Source organism: Homarus americanus, unplaced genomic scaffold, assembly GCF_018991925.1.
Source record: "Homarus americanus isolate GMGI-L3 unplaced genomic scaffold, GMGI_Hamer_2.0 scaffold6317, whole genome shotgun sequence".
Classification (NCBI taxonomy): Eukaryota; Metazoa; Arthropoda; class Malacostraca; order Decapoda; family Nephropidae; genus Homarus; species Homarus americanus.
The window spans coordinates 1739787-1762461 of record NW_024730668.1 but is presented as its reverse complement, the minus strand read 5'-3'; the positions used below and the strand labels follow the sequence as shown (position 1 = coordinate 1762461).

The 22675-nt window shown below is 37.0% G+C and overlaps 1 protein-coding gene across 4 annotated transcripts in view; it reads right to left on the bottom strand.

Moving 5' to 3' along the window:
• Positions 1–22268, bottom strand: part of LOC121867173 (golgin subfamily B member 1-like) — a 53706-nt gene extending 31438 nt beyond the window's left edge. For 2 of the 4 annotated variants that reach the window (XM_042366955.1, XM_042366957.1), the window contains exons 1-4: positions 22135–22268; positions 17883–18012; positions 12198–12293; positions 1561–7173 (exon numbers count right to left, since the gene is read on the bottom strand). In XM_042366955.1, coding sequence (XP_042222889.1) covers positions 1561–7173; positions 12198–12293; positions 17883–18005 — 5832 coding nt within the window. In that variant the 5' untranslated portion in view covers positions 18006–18012; positions 22135–22268. Of the gene's footprint in view, positions 1–1560; positions 7174–12197; positions 12294–17882; positions 18013–18633; positions 18703–22134 lie in introns of those variants that run through there. The other 2 variants (XM_042366956.1, XM_042366958.1) reach the window with 2 other exon arrangements.
• Between the last annotated feature and the right edge of the window lie 407 nt (positions 22269–22675).

Here is a 22675-nt window from a genome sequence, read left to right as displayed (position 1 = left end):
TAGTGGGTTTTAGATCAGACTGTTGGTGCCAAGATTACTCTTGTGTGTCCATGCAAAAGTAGGTGAATACATGTACAAGGAATATTTTTACTACCTACCTATAAAAAAATATTGTCATCATTACTCTGTTATTGCTATTTTAATTAATTCAACCACTTCTATAAACTATATCTATTACCAGCAGTCACGAGTTCTAGACGTAATAATAATGTGTTTGTTACCAGTGGCAGACTAACATGGTTAGATTTATGGGGTATTCATATACCCTGGACTGTATAAGGATCAAGTTCAAGCCTAAACCAGACTGGTAAAGTGAAGTCTTACTATACAGCATAGTACTATAAAAACTGTCCTTCACTACAGGACAACAACGAACAAATTACCTCTTTGGTGAACCACACTAAATAATACTGTAATTCCCTCACTGGAACAAACCCCAAAATATTTATGTGATATTTAGTACAGTCAGTTCTGCTATAATGCGATAGTTTTGTTTTTGTAAAACATCGTGTTATAGAAATTCGCGTAATAGAAATAACAGGGCTTATGGAGAAAATAGGGTTAGGTGCAGATTACTACTCGAAATCGAAAAAAATTTAGTAGTTAGCCTAACACAAAGGATAACACAGTCTAAATAAATGTTACATTCATATCGAATAATGAAATCATACAGTAAATGTAACACTTTACCTTGAAAAAATATGAATATAACTTGATGGGGGAGAAGGGTGATTTTGAGGTAGATAACATCGAGCTTCTCTTCAAGGGTTATAGCCTTTCTTTTACGATCATCACTGGGAATGCGATCACCAGAACGCTTCTTGGAGATATTCTTCTTTACCATATTGACAGTTAATACCACAATATTGGAGAAATAGTAAGCAAAAATCGCGTTACAGCAAACAAGTGTTAGCGTTATACAAATATCGTTCCTCTATTCATAGATCGCGTAAGAGCCAATTCGCGTTGTCAAAACACGCGTTATAGCAGAACTCACTGTACAGTAATATCTCCATTAGCTGGAATCCCTGAAACCCAGGACTCTCTAATAGCCAGAATTGAAATTTTCTCAGAAAATCGTTCCCAAAGCCGGATTTTTCCGGAAAATTCTGGCCTGGGGAACGATTTTCCGGAAAATTCAGAGAAAATTTTCCTGATACCGGGAAAATTTTGGAAATGGGGGATATTTTTCCGGGTTCGAGAGATGATGTAACGGGCAATTTCTGGAACTTCCGAGAACATTTCTCCATTACCCAGAAAATTCCAGGGATGAGGGATTTTATCGGGCTTTGAAAGAGTCGTCTCGTTACCCAGAAATCTCTCATTCCCATAAGTGCTCTGCGCCAATTGTTCTGGCTAATGGAGATATTACTGTACCTCCAAAACTTTAGTTAGTAGCTAGATAGCAGATTACTTTTGTCTTCTTATTAATATGAGAACAGGCCATCAAATAGAGAGTAGTAACTGTTTCATAAATTTAACAAACTTAAAAGAAAATGATCAATAAAGAAAGGTAAAGCCACACAGAAGAAATGAGCAGAAAATGTCAGTTTATCTTACTTGATGTTGGAGAGCTTGAACTTGGCTCTGTAGTTCATACACTTGTGTTTCAAAGCCTCGGAGACGATCTACTTCAGCTTCAGCATCCTCCAAGCGATCTGCATTTGGTGAAGATTTTGTCAGCTTCTCAAGTTGTTCCTCTAATTCACTTATTCGACTAATCTGCTGTTGCAGATTATGGTTTTCTTCCTTCAATTGCTGATGAGATGTTTCAACCTTACACAATTTGCTTTGTAGTTCCAAGATCTCTTGTTCGTGCTGCTGCACTTTACTTTCATCAACAATATCAGCACTAGATAGTGTCGGATCATCTGCTGTGATGTCAGTCTCCTGTTGCACACTCTGCTGATAATCTTGCAGTTGCTGTGTCAGATAAGTCACCTTTTGCTCAGCTTCTTGGAAGCTAGTCTGTAGTTCTGTATAGTAGCCCGTCCAAGTTGCCCACTGTTCCTCATACCAGGAGAGTTTGTATTTCAAGTCTTCAACATTAACTGCCTCCTCTGACTGTTCCTGCTGTTTCTGTGCATTTTGTATCTGTTGTTCTGCCACCATTTTTTCAATGGGTTGTACTGACTGTGTAGAGATTTCAGATTCTTGTTGGTGCTGCTCATCAAACCAACTAGATGGATCTTGTTCATTATCTGCTGGAGTTTTTTGCAAGAAAGAGAAAGAATCATTGCCTTCTGGTTGGCTCCACTGGATATTTGGCATAGTAGTTGTTACAAGTGCTGTACCCTGATCAGTAGTTGGTGTACCTCCTGTTAACTGATTTACTACTGGTGTAGCTTGTGCCAGTTCTTCAGGTTGTGTTGTAGTTGTTGCTTCTTGATCAGACACATGGTAACCTCTTGCTGGATGCTCAACTGATGACCACACATTAGTTGTCTGTTCACCTACTGACCAAACTCCAGGTGTTTGTTCCTGAACTGGCCAATAACCAGATACTTCAGAATGCTGTAGTTGTTCATGTACACTCTCATGTTGTGCAAAAGTTGGAGGGATCACCTGCTGCTGAAGCAGCTCAATGTCATTTTGTCTCTCTCTAAGTTTTTCTTCGAGGATGGCTATTTTTTGCCTCTCTTGCTCTAGAGTACTCTGTATGGAAGCTAAGTCCTCCAATCTCTTCTTTAATATATGTAACTCTTCTCGATCTTGTTCCCACTGTTGCTTTTGCTGAACAGAATTGACTTCTGTACTCTTTCTCTGCTGTTCTAAGACTTTTTTCTCTTCAGTAATTGTATTAATCTGTTGGAGAGCTTCTTTAAGCTGATCCTGTATCATCATCAACAATTCATCTTTATCTGCTAAAGATTTCTGAAGACTATTTACCAAAGAGTTTTCCAAGTTTGGCATTTCCTTTGGCTCTGGTGTTCCAAGATCTACCTCTCCCCAGTCATCCCAACCTGATGATGATGTTGCAGTGTTCTGAGACTGTGTGGCAAGAGTTGTCTGAAGCTGTGTGATTGTTTGCCGTGCCTCTTGTAATTGCTGCTTTACGGTGTTGGCATCAGTACGAAGACCATCACACTCCTCTTCCAAAAACTGGGTTTGGTGTTCTGCTGCTGCAAGTTCTTCTCTCAAACTTAGTAGCTCAGCCTCTGTCGTTTGTCTGTGTTCTTCCATGGTACCAAGCACTCCAGATTGGCAAGCATCAACCCTATTATCTATCCTTGCCTCAAGTCCTTCCAAATTCACAAATAAATTTTCACCTTCAGGTACTCTATTCTTATGTTCCAAAACACTTTCTTTTAAGCTCTTAATTTCTTCATCATTTTCTTTAATTTGTGAATTAAAGCTTTCAATACTGGCATTCAGTTGGGAAATAGTTTCAACTTGATTCTGTAGTAACAGTGAGTTTTTATCAAATTCTGTTTGCAACTGGTCCCTTGCCTGACTTACAGACAGGAGTTCACTTTCTAGACGAGTAATGTTTTGCTGTTGTGAGAGTGAAAGAGCAGCAACTTCACTTTCACTTTTTTGTTGAAGAGAGAGAGCCTGAGTCAATTCCATTTGGAGTGAATCGGCTCTCTGCTGATGTTGCTCTTGGGAGGAGATAGCTTGAGTCAGTTCTGTTTGTAATGACTCTGCTCTTTGCTGTTGTTCTTCTAAGGCATGTTGTAGTTTTTCAAGTGCATTCTTTCTGGAGGCAATCTCTTCTTTAGTGCCAATGAGGTCATTTGTTGCAGAATCTCGATTTAATTTTGCATTTTCTAACTCATTCTGTAACTCCGTAGCCCATTCCTGTATTTTTGACGAACCAACTTCCAAGTTTTCTGCATATTCTTTACTTGCCTGTAGTTCCATTTCCAATCTGGTAACCTCTGACTTGAGTTCCTGGAGTTCTGTTCTGACTGTCTCCATCTCCTTTGTACTACTTTCCTGTTGGCAGACTATTTGTGTCTCCATCTTCTCAAGGTTCATTGCTTTCAATTGCAACTGTTCTTCAAACTGAGATGCCAATGTGGTGACGTTTTTGTACTGAGACTGAGTGTCTTGGAGCTGCGTTTCAGCTACACAAAGTTCTTCTCTGAATTTGTCCAACTGTTCTTGTGCTAGTGATAGTTGAATTTGAGTTTCATTCAGCTGGTCCTGTGTTTGTCTGAGTTCATTTTCATTTTGGGCAAATTGCTCTTGAAGTTCAACTAATTGATTATGGGTGTGAGAAATTTGTTCTTGAGCATAAACAAGCTGTTCCTGGTTCTGAGTTAGCTGGGTATGTAAGTCCCTCACTACAGCATCCTTCTCCTCAGTTTGCAACTGAATACATTCTAGCTGCTGTGTAACTTCATCAAGACACTTATTCTTTTCTAAGGCTTCTGTCTGCCATTTCTCTGCTTCTGAAGCCTTACTCTCCATTTCATTTTTGAGGTTTCCAATTGTTGTTTCCACTGCACTTACATACTGTTCCTTCTCAACAAGTGTACATTTAAGTATTTCAATATCCTGATTTTGCTGGTCAGATCTTAAAGTCATTTCTGAATTTAAATGCAGTATATTCTCTTCTTTTTCATGAACTAATGATTGGACCTCACACAAATTGTCTTCCAAACTGGTCTTCATTGTAGTCAGTTCAAAATTTTCTTTTAGTAACTGATTTATTTTTTGTTTCAATGTAGATTGTTGTGAATTAAGGCTTTCTACACATGATGTCTTTTCTTCTAACTCTGCCTGAAACTTCAATATGGAAGCTTCTTTTTCTGTCAGTAAGGAACCAAGGGAGGCAAATTTTGCTTCTAATTGTTTAATATCACCTTGTTGTTCATCTAATAATAAATTCTTAACACAGACTTCCTGCTCATATTTTGAAATCATTGTCTGATTATTTTGAATTTCCTTAACTTTAACCAGAATATCCTCCTGAGATGCTTCCACTTGATTTTTTGAGTCATTTAGCATGGCTGAGAGTATATTTAACTCAGACTCATACGACACTTTTGTGGTTTCTAATTGCTGTGAAATGTTCCTAAGGTCATTATTCAATTTATCAACCACTAAACTCTTTGTTGAAAGTTGTTCCTCTTTCTGCACTAATGAGGCATGACATTCTTCAATCTTGTGGTCCCGAATGCTTAGTTGAGACTCCAACTCTACAAGCATATTAATATGATCGTCTATGGTCTTTTCCTTCCGTTTGATCTGGTCCTGTAACATTGAAACCTCTCCAACCAGATTTTGGATGGTTATATTTTTTTCATTTATGGTCCTATTCAGACTTTCAATGGTTTCATTTGCTAAGGCCAATTCATTTTCTTGGGAGTGAAAATCTGTTGAGGCACGTGACAGTTTAGCTTCCAAATCTTCTATAGTTTTGGATGCCTCATAAATCTTTCCAGACTCTTGCTGGAGCTTGTGCATCAAGTCTTCAAATTCCACTTTATTCTTCGCTATTGTTTCATTTGCTACCTTTAACCTGTTGTCAACATCTGCCACAACAATATCATATTTATCAATCTTTATAGACAGAGTGGCAACTGTATTTTCTTTATCAGTTAGGATATTCATAAGGCGCTTACATTCTCTGACTTTTAATTCTTTTTCTTCTAGGGCTGCTTTTGTTTTCTCTTCACATTCCTGCACAGTTGTTACCTGATTTGAATATTTTTCCACCCACTCATCCCTCTCCTTTATTCTACTCTGTAAAGACTCTTCTAAAATACCTTTCTCTTCTATTAATTGTTCTAATGGTGCTTGCCCTGATTCTGACATTTGATTTTCCAGTTCTATTCTTCCCTTCTCTGCAATGTCTCTCTGTTCCTCTACCTCACAAAGTCGAAGCTCAAGAGTAACTTTTGCCTGATTGGCTTCTGCGAGACTTGTCCTAACACTATTCAGCTCTGACTCAAGATCAAATATTTGATTTTCACGTTCATTGGTGCCTTCAACCAACTTGATTTTCTCTGTCTCAAGAAGGGTGATAGCACTCAGTTGAGAGTCTAAATCACTGTTAAGCTGCTTCACTTGATCCTCAAGTTTATTTCTAAGAACTGTCAATTTTTCATTTGCAGTTCTCAGGTCATCAAAGTCAACCAACTTCAACTGTAGGTTCCCCTTTTCCTCTTCCAATTCTGCTATTGAATTTTGTAACAGTAAAATTTGCTCTCCAGCATTACCATCTCCCTTTATATTTCTCAATTGCTTTTCTAGTGCTTTGAATTTTCTCTGTCCATGAGCCTCTGCTTTAACAAGTTTTTGCTTGAGTTCTTGAAGAAGGGAATCTTTCTCCTCAGAAGCTTTTCTATCCACTTCTGATTGATTTCTTAATGATTTAATATCAGATTGAAGTGTGACAATTTTTTCCTGCAGCTCTGCATTTCGAGTGCTGAGCTCAAAACGAAGGTTTTCTAAACGACGTCCATTTTCTTCAAGCTGAGTTACCTTCTTAACCTTTTCTTTTAATTCCTTTGCCAAGGAATCTTTCTCAGATACAAACTCCTGCTCCTTTGCAATAAAGTTTTCCTGCATTTTTTTCATTTGATATCTGACTTCCTCTAATTCTTCCAAGGTCTTTAGACTCTTTTCATCCTGAGCCTTTGCAATCAGTGATACTGCTTCAGTTCTAGCTTCAATCACTCGATCTTTTTCACTTAGGGATTCCCGTTGCTCTTGAATTATTCCTTCTAATCTGTCATTTTTTTGTGTCAACTCTAAAATAGTATTGTCTTTGTATACAATTTGCTGATACAGTTTCTGTGTAATTGATTCATCGGACATCGCTCCTTTACCCTCTTGCAACGACTGAATTACATTATCTCGTTGTTCAACTTCGGTTCGTAGTCGATCGATTCTTGATTTCATTTCCTCCATGGATGCTCGTTTCTCAGCATTCTCTTTCTGCTGACGCTCAAACTTAATTCGATTCTCTTCCAGCTGCTTTCTCAGAAGTAATATCTTAGCCCTACTACCACTCTCAGAGGAAGGTAGTTTTTTCTCCTCCACCAGCCTCCCTCCAGCAGCACCATGAACTCCAGTTTCACCACTAACTCCTGATTCACTGACAGTTATAGAGTCCTCAGAAGACCCAAGTGGCTCTATTCTTTCTGGAAGCACCGACTTCTTCTTAGCACCCACCTTTCCCAAACGAGGTTTCATTCTAGCCAACCGAGCAGCATAGTCCTGTTAAAAGATAAAAATTTATAAATGTTAGTTTTGTAAATGATACCTATAATTTCAGTTCATTAAATGCAACATCAAATCTACAAATAATGAAAGCCAAGTGTTGTAACTGTGATAGCAGTTTGTTATCACCCCCAATTAGTATAAACAAGTTCCAGCAATTTTAAGTGGCAGGGCTTGAGATAAACACTGCTGAGTGTTTTGCATTTTTATTATGTATATTCACACTTTGTAATGTACTCAACGTAATTTAACCAATTTCTTACATAAAAAGTTCACGTAAATGAATGTAAGTAGCAAGGTGCAGCACACTAATATGATAAGTATGAAGGCAGAACACAGACTGAGGCTCGTGCCGCATGACACCCACGACAAACATTCAATCACATGTATGAACACACAAGCCCTCCAGACTGATGCCGAGAAAAGCAAAATCTGGTGTAGACGTTCTACTGTACTATATATGAACAATACTATGACATCTTTGCTGTTTTCTTGGCTATTTTCAGTCTTCTTTTAACGGTTAACCAAGAATATAAACATTCCAAGTTAGCCTGTCTAATTGCTACAAATGCATAAAGGAAACAAAGGAGCACATCCATCAGCGGTAGGATAAAATAACATGAATTAATGGAGCGGACAAAAACAAAGCAGCTTATTCCAGCAGGTGGCATGTGCAGCGATGAACCATGTCTTTTTTTTATTAAATAACAACCAATTCAACAAAGCCATATTCAAGCACGGGAATACGAATTGTACTGAATAAATAGAATGTAATACAGTGAGGTATGCTATAACGAATGGATTCTACTACGAATATTCCTATAACGAACGGTTTTACCTATAAAACTGAGAATGCTATAACGAACGAAACTCCTACAACGATTTTTTTTTACTAATTTATTGGTTTTTTTATTACAAGTATTAATGATATTGTTTATTTCAGGGGTTTAGATGCATATTTATGCACTTTTTTACAATTTTTACAATTTTATATTATATTTTTCAGTGTTAAGTGGTTGTATTTGGGGGCCTGGAACGGATTAATCCTATAACAAACAAATGTTATAACGAACAAGGTTCTAGAACCAATTAGATTCGTTATAGCATACCCCACTGTACAGGCACACCCCATTATTCATAGCCTCGGTATTCGTAACCCTGTTTATCTGCAATCAATTTATTGTTACCCATTTCCACCATTCGCAATGGTTGCCCCATTTATTCGCAAATTCTTACGAGCAAAAATTTTGAACCGCACGCCTCAACCATAGCATAGGACAGTGTGTGTACGTATTCCTCCGCCATGCGCTCCCGCTCGCCTCAGTCTCACGTGCTGGTGTGTGTTTTGTGTGATCTCGCAGTTGTGTTTTGAATGATTTCGCAATGCCTAAGCGACCAGCTACTAAAAATCCCAGAAATGTTGCTAAGAGATCACGTGTGGCAGTTACGTTGGACGTGAAATTGGATATCATAAAAAGACATGAACATGGAGAAGGAATGTCGGTGATTGGGCGCATGCACGGCTTAGCTCCCTCTACGGTGCATTCTATAATATAAAAGCGCCGACAAGATCAAGGAGATGGCCGGGTCTGCAACACCACCGACAGCTACGAAGGTGACGAGGTTCCGTGATGTCTACGTTTAAAACTTACCTCACACACCAATGCATATAAACATTCAAACACACACACACTCAAACATGAAAAGTACCCCTGTATACTGTACTTGTAAACATATACGCCTCATAAACTCAAAGTGTTTGTTATTGATGTTTATTTGATATTATGCCCTTGTTTCTTTATCTATTTTATGTTCTATATGTATTGAGTAAAACAAGTGTTAAAATCTGACGGCCGTGACCACTACGATGCCCGTATCCCCCCTATTTATATTAATTCTTATGGGAGAAATTGCTCGGCTATTCGCAATTTCGATATTCGCAATGAGTTTCATGCCCGTAACCTTTGCGATAAGTGAGGCAGCCCTGTACTCACCAGCGAAGCCAGAAATTTTATTTGTGACAAGACATTGTGTTAGGTGATGTTTGTTTATTTCATAACTTTTCTTTTGTGTCATCGAACTAATTTACAGTATTCTCATCCCTTTATCTATGTTTATATTATAATAAATATTTTGATGGCATAAAAAAAGTACAATAGTGTACTCCAAACACAGAATATAATATTAATCCAAAATTTTCAAATACAGGGGGGCCCCCCCAAATTCGTGCGGGTTAGGTTCTCAAAATGGCCGCGAATCGCCAAATCCGTGAATAACATTTGCAGTCCGTGTGTGTGTGTGCGTGTGTTACATCTTTACTTGTGTACAAAGAAATGTATATTCCCTTTATGCATTTGCCCTTAGGACAATTATTAATAAAGTAATAAAGCATGGACTTGAGGGTAGACTGTCACATTTTTAAAAAAAAAATTCTGGTTACAGTACTTGTGAGAGTATTTTCCCATTACAGTATTATTTATTTGTAAGTGTTTTGTTAGTGTCCCAGCAGCGAAAATGCAGGCAACTTTAAAACTACATCCAGGGCGTCATCCGCGAATAATAGAGGACCGCGAAATAAAAATCCGCGAACTTGAGGGCCCCCTGTATATATACAGTACAGACAGTCCCTGAGTTACAAATGGGTTACATTCCTGGACCCTGTTCATAAGTCAGAGCAGTGTTCATTCCATAGATTAGGTTAAAACACAACCCTGCCCATACAAAACAATATTAATATCCCATACATAACAAATATGGTAAATACAGATATCCCTTACTATACAAACGTTTGAGATGCAACAATTAGCGTATATGAATTTCAGGGTTGTTTGGTTTATATAAAGTGATTTAAATCATGATGTAAATAAAAATATTAAAAAAAAATCATTGATCTAAATCACAATTTGATTTTAACACGTAAATGTAAAGGGGAGGAAGAAAAATATAAACATAACTGCTTAAATAGCCGACTGTACTGTTAATGAGACAGAAAAAAATGCTCTTATTACAGATGTGTATATAATTAAACACAAGGAATTTCCACTTTTGCTATTTTCATTATTCAGTGCTCTCACAACAAAAACTACAACATTTGCTTTAGAACTGAAACAACAAACAAATTTCAGGTGAGTATCATCACATTTCTTATCTTAACCTACATGTTCTCTTGTATTATGCTTATGCTTCACACAAGTAGGAGTTGTAGGTAAATATTAAAGGCACTGATAACTTGTTTCTAATTTACAAAAAGAAAAATTGAGCAAAACCAAAGGAATCGCAATACTTTTGGATACAACATGACATTTACCGTAAATTGTGGCGTATAAGTCGACCTCAAGATTTTTAGTTCAAAATTCAGGTTTAGTTCTATACTCGCCGTATAAGTCGACCCCCAAGGCCCAAACATAGGCGAAAGTGTGTAATAAGGCCACGCCACTTTCATCAAGATACTTACCGTAAAACCTTTCAATAATTGATAAATATATGTTATATAGTTCATACAAAAAGGGAAGTGGGCAACAGGATCTACATAGGACAGCAAGCAACCGCTAAAAATCTTCAGTAATTTATCTTCGTAAGAACTCTGGTAAACACCAAGCCAAAATCAGCACCTCCAATAAAATAGTAATTGTTTACACAGCATACCAGTATAGCACCTTGATAGTAAAATCTATAAACGGAATGATAGTAGAACATTATGTTACACCTGGTTTACGATCTGCCATTTGCATCAACTGTTGTAAACAAACTGCCAGTGACGCCACCAACACCAAGCGGCCAGCTGCGAAATTATGAGTCCGTTACACTGTCAGCAGCACAGCAGCACCGCTTACACTTAAACTGTCATCCGCTGCAGCACTGTTGTTTGAAGAGTTTGCAAATGCAACAACTTTCAGCTTGAAACTTGCATCATATTTCATCCTTTTTGCTGGGGGGGAAGCCATGGGGATAAGATATTTTCAACTGTTGTCAGGTTGGTGTGTGGGTAATGAGTGCATGCCAGCAAGAGCATAAAACCACAGTGGTTTTGTAAATTGCCATGTAGGCTTGTTCAGTGTTTGCAATACATCCCCGGAATTTTCTGGGTGCCGGAATATTTTTCCCAGAATTTCCGGAAAATGTGCCTGATTTAAATCTCTCAAACCAGGTAAAAAAAAACCCTCCCCGGAATTTTCCGGAAAATTACGGCTTTGGGAACGATTTTTCGAGAAAATTTCAATTCCGGCTATCGGAGAGTTCCGGGTTTGAGGGATTCTGGCTAACGGAAATGCAGCACCAAATGTTCTGGCTAACAGGGATATTACCTAATTATATTTGATAATAAGTGATGAATAATATATTGTACCTATTGAAGCTTGATGTTTTAATGCTGTACCTGTAGATGTAGCCATAGCAAGTACAAAACAGATGCCATCAAAATGTAAAAACAAAGTTAACTTGTAGTTACTGTGTGATATAATTTGAGAGTTTTACAGCTATAACTTCATGAAACCCTAACCAAAAATGAATAAAAAATTCCACTTTAGTGATAATTGTTCCCAAGGGAAGAAAAACCACAGGGGAAATGTTACTCTAAGGTGTTTTAAGATCCTGTATAAGGCAGAGTAAAATTCAATAGTACTGATGCAATGGCATGGCTCTTTCATTTTTTTTTTAAGATATTCCCTGGTAAGTTATGGTGCATCTTCCATGTAGGTACACCTAATATGCTGTGAAATATGATACTGTATCCCCCCTCGCCCCAGGGGATAACAGAGCAACAAATGGGTAAAAGGTGCCTTATATTTGAAATTTTCTACGAGAGTACATAATAACAAATTAACGTTATTTAGGCCAGTACAGTGCAGTACCGTAAATGTGAAAATTCTAGTACAGGGTAGTGTGAAAACCATAAACCAAGATGGCTGAATAGATAACAAAATACAGCCTGTAATTAAAATCAGGTGAAATTCCCGTGGGCTCAATTACTGTATTCTGAAATTATAAGAAACACCAAAGATTATTACCAACTATGGGCTTACCTCAACTTCTTTTCCCCTAGAATCAAGTACGGATTCTTTTTTCTTGAGCATATCTTTGAGGTGTCCTATTAAGGCTTGCTGCTGGTCAAATTGATCCTGCCAAATGAGAAGCCAATTAGTGTACTGTAGTGTCAAATATCACCCAATGATCCTTATAAAAAATTTAGTACAGTACCTACGTCATAATTGGTCTTTTGGATCTTTCCATTCCTGGACTCTCGGTATCCCTTCACTGTCATGTCAAGTGTAACTGCTCCATGGTATATACACTTACACAGACTCAGTGTCACAAAAATTTTAGGAAAGGTAAACAAAAAAATATATTATTTGTTTTTGTGAGGCAGAAATTTCAATCTTTCCTATGATTCCCACACAAATGGCACAGAATACTTCAGATATAGTTATGAGCTAATATAGTAAAAAAAAACTCTCTATATAAGTAGAATGAGGACTTGTGTGATTACAGTCAGAATGCAGGTATACAATTTTTCCAATCACTCAAGATCCATGTACAGTACAGGTATTTTCTTTAATGATTTACAAAAAAAAAAATTATTATTCAATTGTCTTATCCCTGTAAATAATATCAACAAGATAAGTTTATTAATAAAGTGTCACATCTTTTTGATGACTTGCATGACTGAAGAGAGATAGAATATATAAATATGGTTTTAAAATACTTTAATACCCTCAATTTAACAAAATAATTATACTCCCAGGGATGTATGTTATGTTTGGAAAGCTCAAGATCTCTGGAACTTTGTGAAGTGCTAAAGGTAGAAGAATTAGGTAAAATAGCACATACAGAATCAAAACTTCTTGTAAATTAAGTGAGGCAGTAAATTCTTGAGTTCGCAAGCTATCTGTGACCTTGAGGTAAATACAGTACACTAACCATTTGAATTAGCACAAGTGATGTGGAATAGATAATCACCTTGTCAATTCTATGGTAAATGTGGGTGGAATCTTACCCATGACCTGTTGGTGTTACGAAAAGCCACCAAGCTGATAAATACACTGAAAGAGTTCACCTGACTCAAACCCCTCATTCATAAACTTTGGACTTGCACTTAGGGTGTGCATAAAATAAAGCAAAAAAATTGAATGCACACATTTACAGTTGGTGCTAATTATCAAAATAGAACTTCCAGCAAATTTTCATTAAGTTTGATAAACATTAAAGAGGTGCTCAAGAGATCTGAAGTTCTCTTCCTCTGCAGCACAACAGTGTTACACACAAAAAACATATTGAACACACCAAAATGGTGTTGTTTAAATGCTCAAATATATTTTGTAGACTAAATAAACAGCTAATTCAAATTTATTAACATTAAACAGTTGCTCAAGAGATGGGAAGTTCTCCTCCTTGGGAGCAAAATAGAGTTACACAGAAACTTACTGAACACACTGACCAATACCTCAACTCAAAAGATCTTTGTATATTATACTCATACATATTACACAAACTAAATATAGAGTTAATTACAGGTTACCATTAGCTTAGACTCTGCCAAAGCACTTAATAACAACCAAGAAGATGCCTTTGGTAGGGATAGGTTAATGTATGCATTGTTGTTCCACGACATGAAGAAGATACTGCTTCTGTTCCTCATCCTGTGTCAGTGCACTACTGAATTTCTGAATGAGAGCTACACCACATTCAGCAAGGTCATTAACAACCATTAAGTTCTGAACAATTCCCTAGGCAGTAGAGTAAGTTGTTGCGCCTAACCAATTTCCAGGATCCTCGGCTAGCATGGGTGTGTTCCCTGTTGGATTCTGCACAGAAAATATTAAGAGCCAGGCTTCTCTTTGAAGTTGTTGACCTTCTCCCTTTTAATGCTTATCAGAGACTCCAGAGTCAAATATAGCCAAAGCAACATTCACCTTGTTAAGGTACCATAAGTGGTGGCTGAATAATGTAGAAAGGGCATCAGACAAAGTCAGTGGACTCGGCTGTTGCAGCTCTGTGAGGAACTTTAGGTCATTGGCAAGGGCTGTTGTTGAGAGTGGGCTTTGAATCATGTTTTAAGGTACACTCTAACAATGATGATGTTAAAATGGAACAAATTCTGCCATGTAACAGTTGATGCCCTTGAATGGAGGTAAAACTGGTTTCTGAAAAGCCACATTTTCAGAGTACAAATTGCACATGACATCCATCTTGCCCTGTGAATGTTTCCAGGAGGAACACCACCCAAGAACAAAATGGCGAGCTCAAGAAATTCACGATAGTCATCTCGGGATAGTTGCTCCTGAAGCATGCCTTTGGTGAATTCAATGACATCAACCCTGAAAGAAGAATTGAACATTGCTCATCACCTGCAGCTGACTGGTAATTATCTTTGACAATGTAGGACCCGAAGTTTCTGAATCGATCAGACAGCTTAATGTTTGGGGTCTTTGGATTATCCTTCAGAAGTGTCTTGTAAACTTTGGACAGTACGAGTATAAAAATATCGTGTAGATAAGGTAGGAAAAGCACATCTTTCTCGAGATGCTCATCTTCATGTCAAAAGACAAGCCTTTAATTTGATCCAGGGGACTTCACTTCTTAACTGACTCCCATACAAATTTAGCCATAGCTTGTCCTGTGGAGTGTGGGAGCTGTGGAACTGCCAAGAGTTTCTAGACTCCCTTCCAAGAAACGGCAATTGGAAGACAATCAACCTTATACGGTTTTCATCAGTGAGGTCAGGCATCATTTCCCCCCCCCCTCTCCAGGAGAACAAGTGGGACATCAGCACAAAAAACTTCTGATTTCACTTGCAGCCATCTAACGGTGCTTTTTACCTGATGAATCACTCAGGGGCTAAAGCTGAGGTCTCATACGTCCTGTTTAAGTTTCCTAGCCAGACTGGCATCACGGTATAGCAGCAATCCAAAGAAGCCTGCAGTGGGAGGTGGGTGGTGTGAGGCAGCTGGGCTGCCAGACATACAATGCATATTTCTAAACTTTATTTATGCTTTCTGGGTCATTTGACAAGTGATCTGCAAGATCCAAACTGGTTAAGAAAGAGGTGGAAGTGATTATGTTTCATGGAATCATATCAAAAGCATTTCAGTAGGAAGGACCCACTTCAATTATTAAGAAGGATAATACTTGGTACTTCTGGTGCCACAGTCTGATGTTAGATTCATCCATAAGAGAGCCAAACACACCATTTGATATAGACAGACTATCCCAGGACATGCCTAGATAAGCAAGAGTTTAAGTAGCCCAGTTAAGATATGTGACACAAGTAGTAAACTGAAATTAAACCTCTCCAATTCAAGGAAAAACATATCGTACATGTGTTCTCTTTGCAATACCCAAACTACTAGAGAATGCTGAGAGAGTCTCCAATTACAGGACATAAAAACTTAGAGCTTTTTCTAAGGTATGAGCTGATAAAAAAAAGTTAGGAAAAATCATACAGAGAAAGTTCCCTTAACACATTTTAAGTACATGGGCCAAAAGCATTACATCACACTGAAAGTTATGGCCAAGGAAATATGAGAGAATCTGTTAAATGTGAATAAAACCTTCTACCCTTTTATTCCTTTATACATATAATATACAATAAATGTAGAATATGAAAAATATCCTGAAATATTATTTTGATTTTATAGGTTACCCACATTGCACTATTAATAAAATCTGATTAACATACACCATTCTGGAAAATGGCTTAGCACTGTGCCAGCCCGTATGGAATCTTATAAAATAATGTAGAAAATACATAAACATTAATAATTTAATGGTGATTACAGCAAGAAAAAAGGATACTAATGTCACTCCAATCTGTCAGTATGAGCATTGAATTTACAGCCAAATTTGACTGCTTTCCTGCTCAGTATATGTTGTACACATTAAAGCATAATACCTAAATCAGAGAGGCAATTCAAATATATACAATACATTCCTGGCTTGAAAGATTACAAAAAACTTCAATAGAAGTTATAAAACAAATATTTCCAGAGGGAAGCCAGCCTAATATGGCTGTTAGATCTACACTCAAATGCAATCAGCAAACTACAGTTTTCAGGTGAGGACCATCAAATGGCTGAAGAGGACACCTAAAATTTATCATCTACCAAGATCATCCAAAAACCATTGAAAAATTAAAGCAAAATATCACATCTGAATGCAACAAGCCAAGTTAAAAGACTTAAAGCATGTTAGAAATAGATTGTGAAACCTTTGAAAATTTAGTGTTGTAATATATTTTCTCCATGGAACACAACTTAGAAGATAACCTGTCCAATGAGAATTACTGTATGTATGTGGGTCAAAGCCTTTGACTGAAATTGCATCCCTGATGATAAGAGAGTTGCCAAACAGTTATTTAAAAAAGTCATAAGTCAGGGACACTATTCACTGGGCAAATAATTGCAAATGTATATCAATCATTCAAGGACCCATATTACCTTAGGTTCACTCAGTGATCCTAATTAAACTAGAGGTGATAATTCCTTGTTTTAGATTACCCAAGTTTTACTTGCCATAATAAAGTTACAAACACCTGTATATATTATTCTGACAAAAGATCTGACAAAATTATGTAAAGAATTAAACTAGCCTTGACTGAGTTTAAGTACATTCAAAGTAACCTAGAGCTAGGGATGAATAATCTGAGTTTCTTACCACGGGATGACAGACTCCATCATCAATTAAAGTTTTCAATAAAACTGAAAAGCTAAGTTGATGTGCAAAATCTTAAGTACGAACAATTGGGAAATGTCCATCCTGCAACTGCTACGCCAACAAGCACCCAAAAGTGTCACATGGAAATAAAAACATTAGTATTTGCACAATGATTCAACAGCCTGATACAGTATATCAACTATAAATATCGCTCACCTCACAAACAGAACACATTAGTAAACAAAGGAATACTTTCTAAAAACCAACACTGCTAATATATAAAGAAAGCAAAATATTATTTCACCTTTGGGTGCTCATAAGGATCACCAGATAATACAAGCAACTGGCACTGGCAGTATACCAGAGGCAGAGGAAATGTAAGGCTTGAAGTGCGAATCTCAAGTTTATGACAGAGGGGTTTGTAAAAATCAAACTACTGTAAGTCGTTCAAGATTCTTCCCAGTGTACCTGCTGACTCATTGGCTTTTCAAAGCTCTTTCAGGTTGTGGATGAGATTCCACTATTCCTAACCAGTGATTCAAATGGGCAAGCAGCTACAATGCAGCAATTGTACAGAATTGGATGGACACTTGGGCAGTGTACCTGCCTCAAGGTACAGAGATTTTCGACTTAAGTTCCATCAGGAGCATTCTGGCAAGTGATTTTGAAGGTCACCAGTTGAACGACCATCAAACCATGAATCCCCATGTAAATTTTCTCGGATCATCATATCTACGTTTGTTTTGACTGTCCTAGTGATGATGATCCTGATAAAGTTATCTTGGTATCCACCAGATAAGAATATGCAATTAAAAATACACATACTAATACAGTACCACTTTTCAATACATTTCATCACAAAAGAAGTCTCGATTAAGTCTGCCTACATCTCATATTCATAGAACTACTTCATAAATTATAATATATTTCATGATTACGATAAGGAGAAATAGCAAGATAAATGTGTAAGAGAAATAAGAAAAATCTAGTCAAATTCTAAAAACATTCAAGTAGAGAAATCAAGCATACTGTATTAACAGTAACAAAACAGCCCATACCTGCAGATCTCCCAACTCTTGCTTTACTAACACAACTTCTTCTGGACTGGTATCACCTTGCTCTGCTGGGGGGTCTGGAGGAGGAGACCCCCCTTGATCTCCCTCGGACCAACCCCTCCACATTCTTACACTGTTGAGGACATGCTAGTTTTAGGAAGGTCATCAGGGTGTGATAGATACTTTAGAATTATAAACAGCACAGGTTGAGTCATCTGGGTAAAATAAGAAATATTAACTACAGTACAGTATATAAAAAAAGAGGGATGTGAATGTAATGTCCCAATAATACACTAACATATTTAAACCAAGTACTGGTAGCTACTGTATAAACTTACAAAAATAGTGTATAGTGTTCCTGTGATGCATCAACATATTGTATACAGTATAAAGATAAATACAGTATAGAGGAAGACCATGAACCAACCAAAACTATTTTTACAAATATTCATTAATCATTAGGTTAGACTGGAAGGTTTGATTAATTGGCTTTATTGTTGTCATTCATAGGCTAGACTCACAGATAACCTGAGTTATCTTTATTTACAACACAGTCACTGTTACATATTTTCAAAAGTTTATTTCAGTTTTCCTTCTCTCCCACTGTAATTGCATTTTATAAATCAAATTACATCAGACTGAGAGATTCAACCAAAAATGCTTGGTGCTGTAGTTTAGTTGTGCAAGAAAAGTAAACTAAATAGCCATTATCAATTATCTACATGATAATTTCATAATTAACTTGTGTATTTACCTGTATTTATCTCCGTTAAGCTTACAATTAATGCACAGTACCACTGCTACCCATGAAATGGCTTTCTGGTGTACCAATTTTTAGAACTTCTATCTGTGGGGTATTAAAACTTTTTACATTCCTGGAAATAAATTTAGCAACCTTTCTTAATCTAGATTCAAAATACAGGTCTCTAGGTCCCATAAAACTATATTGTATATACAGTACAGTATAGCTATACGTACTGTATATATGCTGTAGAGTAAGTAAAACTTCAAGAAATTTACCATAACCAAGAAGAGCATGATTCAAAGTGTACCATTCTAGACATGTTTCACATTTACAGTTTGCAAAAAAAAAAAAATAAATAAATAAATAAATTACTGTAATGCTTTGGTGATTAATCCAACAGGGTTATACAGAACAGTACTGAAACTCATGATAATATAAGTGCAACAAACCATTCTTAACTATACAAGAAGGTTCTTATCATATACTACAAGTAAAAGGACCTGTTCAACACAGATGGCAGATGCTGGCCAAAAGGAATGACTACCAATTTGTAGAAACTGGAGTAAAAATTATCATGATTGACAGGAGTCAGTGAAGTTCTGGCAGATATGACTAATGATAAAGACAATAATTAGGTTCTTGCTTAACCCTTTCACTGCATCATGAAAATTCAAGGTTGGTTCCCAATAAATGTCATATTTCCACACAAAAATTGTGTGTTCCGAAGAACTTTTTAATATTTTTTCTAAAAAGAATAGAACATTATCTTTTATTATAAAATACTGCACCTGTAATGTGAAAATTTTCATATTTTATAAATGTGGAGATATGAAAGTACTATACAGTACTGTATATTGACCCAAGAAACTAAAATATATAATTCTTGCACTGTAACATTATGTAATCAATTAAATCATATTACAAGTACAGTACTGCATATATAAACTGTAACCCATTCATTAAGTGAATATTAACTAATAAAAATATTTATGAAATATATTGATCTCTGGTAAATAAAACACAATACAGTTGTACCCCGCTTTACGCGGTTTCACTTAACGCGATTTCTCATATACGCGGTGCCTCGCCAGAACCGAACTTTCACTTAACACGGTTCATCTACCCATATGCGCGCAGAGTGTCCGGCTCGAGACGCTATTTTTAGATTCGCCACACCCGCCACCCGCTCCTGCCTGCCTCGCCTCTCCCTCCCCTCCTGCCTCCGCCTGGGCAAGCCGCGCTGTAAGGTTGCGCAGTGTGTCTTCTACTAACGTAAGTGTTACACCTAACTTTAAGTTTTCCTAACCTAACCTTTATTTTTCTGAACTTAACCTTTATTTTTCCTAACCTAACCTCTTCTATATTACTTGTTTGTTCATACCATCATAAAGTTAAGATAAAATTTTTACTACAACATAGTTGTGTGTCGTCAAAAAGTGGAGTTTGGGGGTCGGGCCAGTCTCTATTGGAATTAATCCCATATGTTCTGTTGTTCACTTAACGCGGTACCCTGTGGGTTCAATTGACCGCGTTAAGCGGGGTACAACTGTACAGCACTGCATACAATATTGTTCTCATGCTGTGTGCCTCATGCACTTCCCACTAATATTAAACAAGCTGGATTGGGAGAGGAGTAAAATACACCACTGATGAAACAAAACAAGACTAACTACTGCATCACACTTGTAAAGATGTGGTACATTATCTTTCATCTATACATCTTTAGCAGTATATTCCCATTTCATATACTACAAGTACTGTATATCTTTACAGCTATGCAGTAAACACTATAAATTATCTTAAGACATTATAGTATCCAAATCTTTATTTATCGTCCAAAATAAGATACAGCTCCTCCCCGACTTACGACGGGGTTAGGGACCCAAATCCAGGTCGTAAGTCGAAATGGCCATAAGTCGGAAAACCTTAAATAAATCGAATATGGGTGTCTCTTTTTCTTCTCAGCACCATAAAACACTCACTTTTAAGCTTGCCAGCCATTTTGAAGTGAATTACAAACAAAAATTTTGTCTGTGTACTGACTTTGGGACTCGAAAATACGTAATTTTACAAAATTTTGGTACGACTGAGGCAGGTCGTAAGTGCGGGTGGTCGTAAGTTGAGTAGGTCGTAAGTTGGGGAGGAGCTGTATAGAGTCTTTATAGGTCCTGTGTAGGTAAGCATCAGCTGACTAAGTGAGGCATATTTTACATCAGACATTTCATTCTTGCAGTTGACAGATGGCAGCACTTCCTGGTGTCTTCACGGGCATATTGTGGAACAGTGCAGGCTGTTTAGATATGCATTTTATGCAGACAAGGGAAAAATTATTTTCTGTATGCACGCATGCATTTTCACAGCAAAAGGGTTAATAAAACTTTACCTGACCAAGTTTTCCTGTAAATTTCAATTTGCACATTAATCGAGGATTCATTTAAGCTCATGTTGTCAAACCACATTGGATAATACAAAGCCAAATTATCTGTCACAAATTTCATGAATGAAAAGGCATCCAATAGTTACAAATCAGATTACATTTTCCCACATACAGTACTACTATACTGTACAAAAATTCACACTGTTGGGATTTCAGTGAACTAAATGCATGTAAGAATGAGTAGCCAGAATCTTTAATCCCTAGAACTTTCCATTATTAGGAAAATAAAATTTCATCATTCTAAGAAAATTCTCTCCGTACAGTAGTATTTGCATAAATAAATACCGCTGTGTCTGTCAGACTGCAATTAAGCCTCTGTAGCAATGTTAGCCAGTGCTAGATACATTGCTTAGATGCTGAAACATTCCATGGATGTGCAATTTTTTCTAGGGATAAGAGAACTTTACTCAATACCCGGAATCTCTCAAACGCGGAAACACACTGCACCAATTGTTCCGACTAATGGGGATATTACTGGACTAAAAAAAGGGAAAGTGAGATCATAAAATGTAAAATATTGAATATTTCTTGAAATTGAGGTAGGTTTACGGAGGTTAGAATACAAGCAAACCTAAGTTGACCTGACACCTGACTCAAATCACTAAACCTCAACCAACCTAAACTCGGTGTAAGTAAACCTGCTGTCGACTTACTTTAAAATGTTACCTCTTTAAAGTTATATGCTTTTAAAGGTTTAGCATGAACATTTTATTGCTACTGGACATTCTAGCTTCCTCTGATGGGATAGCTACTGCCAAAAACATGATCAAGATTACATGTGAAATTTGGTTATAAAACTTCCTTACCAGAGTACTGTTATAAACTTTATCCTGACCTCATACATATAATAAACCCCTATTTACCTTAATGGTGTCAGAGGAACATCAGAATCAATCTTACTGTCTAGGAAGGTAATGACTGGTAAAAATGTAATACCTTGTTGAGTAATCACACCAAACAGCTGATCACAAACTGTCTACGTGGACTTTCTCTCTCCTCTTATTACCTCTCTATTTAACACTAAACCCCTGATGGGACTTAATCATACGCTGTAAACTAAATTGAACTTATACCTGTTACTGCTATCTATGGGCCGAAGACATTGTAGAGGGCCAGAAACACTGAATCAAGAGATAATCATTGGAATAAACAGCTGTGGCCTGATACAACCCTTGACGTTAACAGTGAGAGACAACTAACTCCTAAGATGCGCAATGACAAGTAAACAATAGTAATTATATTTAGATATAAAATATATATATGTTAAATTTAACCTTGAAATATTCTCGAAATCTTATTTTTTATTTAATCTTTCTACTAGTTTATGTCTGTTTTGTTCACCTATAAACCTGATCCCATACAGTATTGGTTTAGCCTGGCGACCCACGGCCCTGTTTGGTTGACTCAATTAAGACCATGTGACACTAATTCAATTGATTTAATTGCTCAGGATGAATGTTCCTCTAGATTTTGATAACCGTTTTTATCTTCATGGGTCCAGAGTTAATATAGTACAAGGGCTTCGAAAAGGGGAAGGGGGGTTCACGTGCTTCTCGGATTTCATTCTTGAAGTTAATCACCATCCTACTTTTACTTTTATCCTCTTCACCACTG